Source organism: Pangasianodon hypophthalmus, chromosome 12 (genome assembly GCF_027358585.1).
Source record: "Pangasianodon hypophthalmus isolate fPanHyp1 chromosome 12, fPanHyp1.pri, whole genome shotgun sequence".
NCBI lineage: Eukaryota > Metazoa > Chordata > Actinopteri > Siluriformes > Pangasiidae > Pangasianodon > Pangasianodon hypophthalmus.
Window position 1 is genome coordinate 576,525 of NC_069721.1, and position 10,520 is coordinate 587,044.

At 44.0% G+C, this 10,520-nt stretch overlaps 1 protein-coding gene across 1 annotated transcript; it reads left to right on the top strand.

Moving 5' to 3' along the window:
* Nucleotides 1–9,161: 9,161 nt before the first annotated feature.
* Nucleotides 9,162–10,490, top strand: atoh1c (atonal bHLH transcription factor 1c). The gene has a single exon (XM_053238544.1). The coding sequence runs from the start codon at nucleotides 9,730–9,732 to the stop codon at nucleotides 10,402–10,404; it is 675 nt and encodes a 224-aa protein (XP_053094519.1). The 5' UTR covers nucleotides 9,162–9,729; the 3' UTR covers nucleotides 10,405–10,490.
* Nucleotides 10,491–10,520: the final 30 nt, after the last annotated feature.

The window sequence follows — 10,520 nt, forward strand, 5'->3', positions numbered from 1 at the left end:
AGAGGAGGTGGATTTCTCAGTCTGTGCTCTCGGAGGACTTTCTTGGAGTTTCACAGCACCATCTGATGGCTAATTGATGAAAGACTCGTCCTGTAGCCCGAGTCGAGTCGGGTCGAGTCGAGTCTGGCCAGCAGCACAGCCTCGGTGGAGTTAAATCCAGCTCTACAGGAGGTTCTCTCCTCCCTGCAGGGAGCCCGTGTTGGGCTGCTGGTGTGATGGAGAGGGTAATTAGCAGGTGAAAAAGTGCAGCAAATACTGAATGAAGATGAAAAAGAGAAAAGAGGCTCTGAAAGAGATTCACTTACTTCAGTGTTTCACTCACCTTCGGAAAACGGCTTGCTAGCGGCTAATAAACGACAGCGTTTAATGTCCGGGACGCAGTATAGAAACGACTCGGTTAAATAATGAAGGCAACTGAGCCAGGTGTGTCAACCATTTTGTCCAGCTCCTTTCCACCTTTTTCATCAGCTCAGTCGTTGCCGATCGAAAAAAACATGCCTTAATAAGCTAACTCAGCGTTTACAAAGTGCATCTGACGTCCTGAACGTGTTAAAGCTCTGAAGCGAATCATGAAACAGCTGTGCTTTGGAACTCTGTAAAGAGTTTCAGAACCTTTACCCGAGGCGCTGCTTTTGATTCTCAGTCGACAGGGAGCATTAGTGTGCCAGGCTAGTGACGCTAACATTAAAACCCCATGCTGCTATCTGTCGCTCATTCCACACCGCTGCAAGGGCGAGCTCCTTTCCTGCAATTAAATCACTCTGATGAGCAGAGCTAGCTTTTTGAATAATGTACTCGCGATGCCTGGTTAAATATAGATCTTTACACGATGATAGAGCCGCGCTGTGAACTTGAGCTGAACTCTGATGTCGGGAAAGTGAAGGTGATTTAGCAGAGACGCGCTGCTTACAGGCAGAAAATGCTAATCATCTGAGACAGTCCTGTTTGGACAGGTTCGTGTAATTAACCCTGGATGAAGCTTTGACCCTGTTTTCACACGGCTGATGAGATCGGATCCTGTAGTAAAGCGCATCGCCGGTCAGCTGGACTGGAATGTGATGTAGCGTGATGTGAAGTATCGCATGCAACATGCAAATCGACTCATTCTTTTCATTCATCTTTAGTTATTTTTAGGTAAAAGATAGATGCCATTGTGTTTTGAAGTAGATTTAGCGTCTTAAGTCGCGGGATAAATCAGGAACGACAAAGAAAACAGAATATTCGAAGACGACTCGACTGAGAAATATGCGTTTATAATAATTCTCTCATCTGTTCAGAGCACGTGGCTGTAGTCAGAAGTGTTGACATGCAGCACTGCTAGAAACAAAACACGTCACATTCATGTTATTTACAGCTATGACCTCATCGTTAAAGGGTAACTCTCGCCAGCATTCGGTCACACCGGTCACTCATCCCCAGATTATTAAGCAAGTCACTGGACCTTCACCAAAAAAATAAAATAAAATGAAAAATATCCACTTCCTGTGTTCCATGTGAAGAATGTGTAATAAATTTCTAAGGTAGAGCACGAGTCTAACACACACACACACACACACACACACACACACACACACACACACACACACAAATGGATACAGATTCCTTCCACTGCTCAACTAATAGGCTGAATAATGCATGGCTATGCTAATGAGGGTCTCTCTCTCTCTCTCTCTCTCTCTCTCTCTCTCTCTCGGACAGATGGAGTCTAGTGAGCAGAGAGGATTTTTCTCTGTTCATTCCTCTTGACTAATAACACTCATCTTTCCTTTCCTTTCCTACGCTGCATGCTTTTTGCCCTAATTCTTTTAACCTGTGCGTATTTTACAACTGACTTCCTCTTTTAATCTGATCTTCATTACTCTACAGCTCTGACAGTAGCACGGGTTTATGTTCCTACGCTCTCGTTTCCACAGTGACGGCTCACTCACAGGGACGTGTACGGCGAACGCGCCACTAATATCAAACAGAGTGAAAAATAATCATCGATATGTTATAAGGAAACGTTTATTTAAGTAACATTTATGGAAGGAGTCTCCAGTGTCAGAGGTAAAGCTGTAACTTTAAGAGTTTACGCTTCTTTGCGGTTTCTCGGTAACAAGCTGCGTTTTTTTTTTTGTCTTATTAACATGAAAAGAGAGAATAAAGAGAGGCTGGTGAGGGAACGACTGTTTATAGCTGCTATAACGTCAGTGACAACAGGAACTAAGTTGATTCACAGACGTTCCACAACATTGAATGTAACTATAAACGGATAAAAGTACGACGTGTCTCTCTTTAATAAATGAAAAAGGGATAATTGGGAAATTACTGTGGTGTAAGAGGAATAAAACATTTCAGGACGTGCTGTTAGAGGAAAATAATCAGCTTTTGGGGTGATGACAGTAACTGCTTCATCACACCACCCTGTCGATGATTAGTTTCCTATACCAGCCTGACACACAGTGTGTTATTCCTTACACGGGCAACTCTAAAGGAAAGCAGTGCAGTCTTCTTCTTGCTCTTGTGGTTTTTGTAGTTTGTTGTCGTATTTATAGGAAAGTCTGTGAGCAGCGAATTACCATATTCAAGACGAGGAAAAAAAACAAACAAACAAAAAACAAACAAAAGCACGGATCAATTTCTTGGCATGTTGTAGGCGGAGAGTCTCAGCTACGCCACATTCCTGCACACTACAGTATCAGCGTTAATGTTCTCTACCTCAGACAGGACGTGTGCGACTCCACGATCGCGGTGCCGTTTTACCCTTACAAATCTTTTTACACGTGTGTGTGTGTGTGTGTGTGTAAATATATACCTTTACTTTTAAATCACTCTGTAAATCATGTGCTAACCCATCTCAGGCAACAAGCGCTCTCCTTTTCGTCCTCGCTGCATTCTGCTCTTAAATGAGTAACAGTCTTGAGGCTGCCGCTTCCAGCCAATAAGAGCACGCCGCTCTGGACTTGTATAGTGAGCAAATTCACTTCTGATGATGAAGTGATAAACTATGAGGCAGAAAACGCACAATGCAGGACATTCGGCAGGACGCGCGTGTGTGTGTAGTGAACGAGTGCTCTCTGTGTGGTCCGGGTTCTCCTCTGCCCTTCACTGAACCGGCGGAGAATCGATCGCTTTTTCAGAACGCTGCTCGCCAGATGGCCGACTGTTGTTGTAAAGTTGTTGCCTCACTTCACACACAAGTGGCAATTTCCTGCTGGAGGAGTGACGGGGAGGGGAGGGGGAGAGAGAGAGGGAGAGAGAGAGAGAGAGAGGGAGAGAGAGAGAGAGAGAGAGAGAGAGAGAGAGAGAGAGAGAGGGAGAGAGAGGGAGAGGGAGACTCGTTTCCTGTCCCGTGTTAGTCAGCGGGGTTAATAGCAGCACATGAAGCAGATTCAGCGCTTTAGAGAATGCTTTAAGTTTTTGCGAGTGCGTAATGAGTGTTTATTCGAGATTACGGTCGTCATGGTGATTGTCTAAAACACACAGTGACGCTGTGTTCTCATCATCAATTCAGCGTACTGAGAAAGACAAGCAAAGAGGAGGAGGAGGAGAGGAAGGCAGAAGGGAAGAGACATGAGTAGAAGAAAGGAGAGGAAGGAATAACACTCCACGTGGTGCTGTTATAGAGCAATAATCAACGACGACACTTTTTATCCGTAGAATAAACGGATAAACGGATGTGTAGTAATAATACCGTAGAAAAATTAGACAGTTATCATGACACAATTATTGGCGCCCATTGAGCAATTCATATCAGTTAGTCTCTAATACTCACCTGCGATGAACCGCCAGGAGTCACATGACTTAGAGTTACCAATATGACCACTTTACATTGGATTAAAAGGTCACTCTTATTCCTTTTCATTTTTTTCCCCCCAAAGGAAGAGAAAAATTAACCAAAAAAAAAAAAAACAGGGTTAAAAAAAATAAATAAATAAATAACATCCAAAGAGCATAAAGCTGACCTGGAGAGATCTGGAGTGATGGCTTCAGCTCGTACCATACGCCTCACACTAAACCAAGAAGAAACCGCACAGAAACCTACCTAGAGAAACCACTCTCTCTGAGGAAATGCTGTGTGTGGACGGATGAAAGCAGAGCAGCAATCTGTTCACCGTGACTAAATGAATCTTATAAGGAAAAGATCACATCAGCTTCAGGTACATATGGTGCTGTAGCGCTGCTCTGCTGCTTCTGCTTTTTGAAGGAATTGTGAACTCAGAGGCATCACCAGGACATTTTAGAGGGAAATGTGTCAGAAAAACTAGCTCATGGGTCCTCCAGCAGGACAGTCAACCTAGAGACACATCCAAAAGAACGGTTTAAAAAGGAGACAATGTTTAACCGAGTCCTCATCTCGATCCAACTGAAAAACTCTATAAAGAATTGAAATCTGCTGTTGGTAAAAAGAAATCCTACAAACCTTCAAGAGTTTGAAAAATTGATCAGTCGAAAAAAAAAAAAAAACAAAAAAAAAAACAGGTGCAAAAAGTTTATAGATTCCTGCAAGAAACATTGTGCAACCGAGCAACAGGGAAGGTGCCTTTGCTTTTCTTAAGTACATGAAACTACACGTAAACTGAAGACAACATCTTTTTTGTTGAATAACTTTAAACATCCTATTAAAATATTCTGATGATCAAAAATGGTTCAATTTCCAATAATGTCTAAACAGTCTGACAAGCTTAGTCCTTGTTACTCATCTGTATGCCAGAAATTCGGTTAAAATACACTTCTCAAACAGGAAGAATGAAGCTATATTCAGACATTTGACCTTGCTGTGACCTTGACCGTGTTTGGATCAATTTCAAAATCTAACCTGCTGATTCCAACGATAATTCCTTATAAATCCTACAAACATTCAGCAACTCGATACAGAGATATCGCGAAGGCAAAAATCTCAGACAGACGCACGACCCGAAAACATCTCGCCTCCACCACCTAGTGACGGAATCGGAAACATATTCTACACCATATATATATATATATTTTACACGTGAAATGCTCGTGTGCCAGTAACGCTGCCCAGAAATGAAAATAAACACACGGAAAGCAGCAGAAACACGGATTCGCACGGAACGATCCGGTCCTGCTGTCCTCCAGTTCATTCATTATTAGCCATGTTTGAATCTGCTGGGTGAAAAAGTTTTCAAAATCTTTATAATAAATATACATTTAAACTCCAGAAGACCGTCTCCTGTGTCTTTACTGCGTTCTGCTGATGGATTTGCGTCAGATTCGTATACAGTGATGCATTTTTAATAGCTCAAAGGCAGAGCAGAGAAAATGAGACCGATAGCAAAAGAGAGAGAGAGAGAGAGAGAGAGAGAGAGAGAGCGAGACTGAAAGCTCTCTCATGTTGACGGATGTCTCCAAGCGTCTTGTACGGCGCCCCCCACACACACACACACACACAGCTGATGGATGTGTGTGTACGCATACTCAACACACAGACCTTCCCGTGACACCTTGAATAAAAATGGCAGATAGTGTGTAGAACGATAAAAGCACCTCTAGGGGGGAAAAAAACCAGCTCTTCATTAATTTTTTAGCCGACCCCATAGCGGCGTTAATGGAGATCTTCCATTTCACGTGAGAAGACAAATTCCTCCTTCCTTCATCCGTCACGTTCCCCAGGAATACCGTTTAGCTAACCTCCACTGAACACCACTGCGTGACTAAAAGGCCTTGAATCCCCCTGACACGACACGCAGAGAGAAAATATTACTGCTGTCTGTAAAACCTGCCTGCTGTTACTGACACACAGCAGAAGAGCACAACTCCGCCCATTATAAATAAACCAGACACGGACTTTTGTTCTGTTCATTTCTACTGGAAGTTCTTCCAGCGGGATTTTTCTCACAGTCTAGAATTTACACAGAATGGTGCGAAAAACCAAACCAAAAACAGCCAGTTGTGCATTAATGATGAGAGAGGAGAGTCGGAGGAGAACAGCCAGACAAGAAGGCTATGGGAACGCAAATAACCACTCTGTACAACCACGGCGAGCAGAAAAGCATCTCAGAATGCACATGTATAGTGCTCACCAAAAAAACAACAAAAAAAAACAGAGAGAGCTCAAGCAGCCTCAAGGCGAGACATGCTGTGCATTCTGAGATGCTTTTCTGCTCATCACGGTTGTAAAGAGTGGTTAGTGTGTGATTTTACTCTGATCGCTACTCCCTCGGAAACAATAAAAACGCTCATCAGTGTCAGCATGGTGTGTGACAGTTCCTCATCCTCAGCTACATCACTCCAGTTCAGAAATAAAAAGGTTGTGGCTTTGGGTGAAGTGTTTTTTTTTTTTTTTAATGATCCTCTCATCTTTTAAAAGAAATATCAAGGCTGTCTGGGAAGCGAATATCCAACACCACACAGATGTACAGCAGCGTGTATTTCAGATTCCCCGGGTGATATAGATTTATTTATCCGAGTTCGTCGTGATCACGGTAGAGGTGCGAGCCAATTAAGGGAAAAATCAATATTTGCCAGCTCTCGTTCTACCTCGTATCTGTTTCTTACACGATCATCACCCTCCTCCTCGGCTCTCGTTCCTCCCTGGGCTGTCTCGAGTGACTTATTATTCCTCTTCTCAGCGCTAAAGAGCATCTGATTTGCAAAAGGGCTGCGCTGCCATGTCCACCGGCCGACGTGATTAATTAAACCCTGCATTGCTAATGAGGTGATAAACTGAGGGGGAAGAAGATTGACCTGAGGCCAAACAGACACGAGGAAAAAAGGTTTGTGGATATTTCGTCTGGTATTTTAGTCAGATGCATGTGTTCATGGCCGTGCTGAAAAATACTCCCGGCATACTCAATGTGGTAAATATTATTTGGGGATTTTCGGCATAAATTTTTAAGTAGCAATATTATATTAGCAAAAACAAGAAACTTGAACAGAGAGAAAGAAAAAAACAGAGGCTGGTGAGAGAGTGACTGTTTATAGCTGCTATAGAGTAAGCGACAACAGGAAACGCTGTGTCATGCTGTTAGAGGAAAATAATCAACTCCAGAGTGGGAACTGTTACAGAAACAGTAAAAGGAAACTTCATCACTTTACCTCATCAGACTGATTTGGTAACACATTATCTCATCATGCTAATCAGATGCTGGCCTCCTCTATTCATTATTAGAAGTGTCTTATTTTATTTAATATTTATCCTTTTACAGTAACACAGTGAAAACGATTCGCTCTTACCCTTTTGGACTTGTCTGAGATGAGCGTCCTGTTTCAAACACCACTGAACACATCAATGGATATCTGAAAGCAATGCCTTGGGCTTGCTCGAAATTCCAGATCCACCTCTCTCTCACACACACACACACACACACACACACACACACACACACACACTGAAAGCACTGCTGAAGTGAGGAGTGACCTGATGATTATTAGGAAGTAGCACTTCAGAGGAAACTGCAGAGGCAGTTAGTTACAAACGACTGAGCAGAACAGCAGCACGTAGGGAAATTAATTAACTTCCTTAAATTTGTTCTTTTCTTTTCATACAAGTGATTAAATGAGGGAGGGAAAGAAAGAAAGAAAGAAAGAAAGGAAGGAAGAAAGAGGAAAGAGAGAGAAGCATGGCGTGAACCACGCCTTTCCTCTCCTGATCACTGAGGCCCAAAGGATCAATCAGGAAGAAATTAGGTCATGAACAATGAAACAATGACGGACTCCTTAAGAAGAGAGAGCTGGACTGCGCACACACACACACACACACACACACACACACACACACATTCACACACACGGTGAATAAAGGCTTGCTACTTCGTCTGTGGATTTCTCAACATAGGTTAGGTTTGGACTGACCTATCAGTCCAGTCAGCTTCTGAAACCTAACCAATGTTTTAACACACACACACACACACACACACACACACACCCAAAGCGAGTGTGGCGATGTGATAGGGAAGGCCTAGCTTTCATTAGTGGAGTGACACGGCTGATTAAGCATTCACTGCTGAGAGCACGAACACACACACACCCGTTTATGTTCCGGCCTAATTGATGACTAGTAAATGTAGCTGCAGGGAGCACAAGACAATGACACACACACACACACACACACACACACACACACACACACACAGAGCTGTGTAAGTCCAGTGAGTCAGCACAGCAGTGGACAGAGGTGAAGAAAAATCAATACGAGCTTCACTTCCTCTCTGACTTCTCATTTGTAACCAATAAGAAGCCTGATTTTTCCATCAGTTTAAATTTTATGAGAATTTTGAGACCACTCTGTTTACTCCAACACTCCACAGATTAAAAAAAACAATATTTCACAGTGAAAACAATATTTCAACAGGTTTTCTCTAGAACTTGCTGCTTTCCTTCATAATCGCATGCTTTCGTTGTTGAACACCAATCAGCTGTACTGAAAACGACTAAATGGCGGCGTGTGTGGAATCTTCCAGTAACGCAGCTCAGCCACTGCAGAGCGTCGGCTGCCGCAGACACGCATGAACTCCTCCTCCTTTTATAGGGCGTCATTATTTTTGTCCTGATTGAACGGATAGTGTTCTTGGTCTTACTTCATGGATTTGTCCTGGAATCGCGTTCCATCAAACTTCACAAAATGTTCATGAAATTGGTGTGTAAGTGAAAAATAATTCAGTGAATAAATAAGTGATTTAAACCTGACAGTGTAACGCGTGTATAAAATCACACTAACTCGGACAGTTACACGATCTGAAGCCGATCCATCGCTCAATCCTTATACACACATTCACACAAACTCTCAGAACACGAATGCTGTTCACAACTAACCGGATTTTCAGAAATACTGCGCGTCTTGTGTAAACGCTCTTCTTTGCACGGATGTACTCTGCTGTTCACTTTGAATCACGATCACTATTCAGTGTTGCTGCTCGTACACATAATGAAGTGTGCCAAGTGGGACTTTGTGGATTAGGTAAAGAAAAACAAAAGGCTTTGCTGGCATGTTCTGAAAAGAAATGTTTTTCTCCTGTTTATCCCAGTCACTAATCCTCCCCCATCGGAGTATAATTTGAGTTTTCATTACAACTCGGTTTTGCTCTGACACCCGGTTTGATCCCCAGCCTCAATGAGCCGCTTCGCTGGTTTTAATATGAGAAGTGTGCCAAAAGAGCCGAGACCTGGCCGGGCACAGCGCAGACTCCCACCTCCACCTCCTCTTCCTCCTCCACCTCCTCCTCCTCCTCCTCCTCCTCAGTGACCCCAAAAAGCCACATGTCTGGCGTGAATGCTCTTTTGTTTCTCAGGGGTGCACTGGAGGAGTCTGGATTGTGTACGGTTTTTATCTAATTTGATGAAAGTGGCGGCCGCTCCAAACTGCAGACTGTACAGCGTTTAATTGGATTAGAGGCTGCAGAGGATGCTGCTTGTCAAATTAGGTCCTGAATGAGCCGTTCTTCACTGACTGCGGACGTACGGCTTTCTTTCTTTTTTTTTTTTTTTTTAAATAGGCTAACTTGACGCAGGATTACTTGAATAGCGCAAACAATTTGTACGTAGATTCATTTGATTCTTTTAACTGAGGATCCTTTGCGCGAATATGAGCCTCCTCAGGGTGTAATAAAAGTTTCCATCCAGTTTTGGAGCCTCTGAAGTCCTCGTGGACATTGTGATGAACCACGTGCTCTACAAAGGCGAGGCGTGATCTGTGCCTGCTCACCCACGGAGCCCTGGCGCTCTTCCCCTTCCCCAAGCTGGCACGGAGCTCTTGGCGATCGTCGAGGCGCGCCTAATCCACTTTTGATGAACTCGGCTAATGGACTCCCTGCTGTCCTTTATCTAAAGCGCTCGCTTTCTAGTCATGAATACTCCATAGACACGAGCCCTTCTTCACCACGCCCCTCACACGCAGCAGGAAGGCGGGGTTTCGTCCATAAATACCTTCTCTGCACCCTCAAACGGACAAAAAAAATAAAAAGCCAACTGTTGCAGATGGAAATGGCTCGCCACAGTGGACCTTTCATCCTACGGGAAGCGTTTTCAGACAGTCGCCTGGACGTCAAGGACAGACCCGAGTGGAGCGTCTCTGGACTCCGCCTTCCCGCAGAGTGTGAACGGAGAAGACGGCGGCTAGCCGCGAACGCCCGCGAGCGCCGGAGGATGCTGGGACTGAACGTGGCATTCGAGCGGCTGCGCAGCGTCATCCCGCGCCTGCAGAGCGACCGGAGGCTCTCCAAATCCGAGACGCTGCAGATGGCGCAGATCTACATCGGAACTCTGAGCGAGATGCTACAGGACAGAGCGGAATCTCTGGAGGACATCTCGGAAACAGAAAAAGGTGACGTTAAAGCGGAGGAAAGAGTGGAACAGGACTCTAGAGACTCGGAAGTGTGCTGTGGAGGACACGTCGAGGATCCGCTGCGGCACGAGCTCAAAGGAACGATGAACTTTTGGGAACGGAGCAACGGTGTGAAGTAGAGAGACAATGTCGTGTTTAAATACTGTATATTTTTGGAATTTTGTAGAAATAAAATTGAGCTGAGAATTGTACAGACACAATAAAATATTAGGAAAAAAAAAAAAACATTGTGGTG

Coding starts and splice junctions, on each gene's coding strand:
- atoh1c (XM_053238544.1), top strand. CDS start 9,730: ATGAACTCGGCTAATGGACTCCCTGCTGTCCTTTATCTAAAGCGCTCG.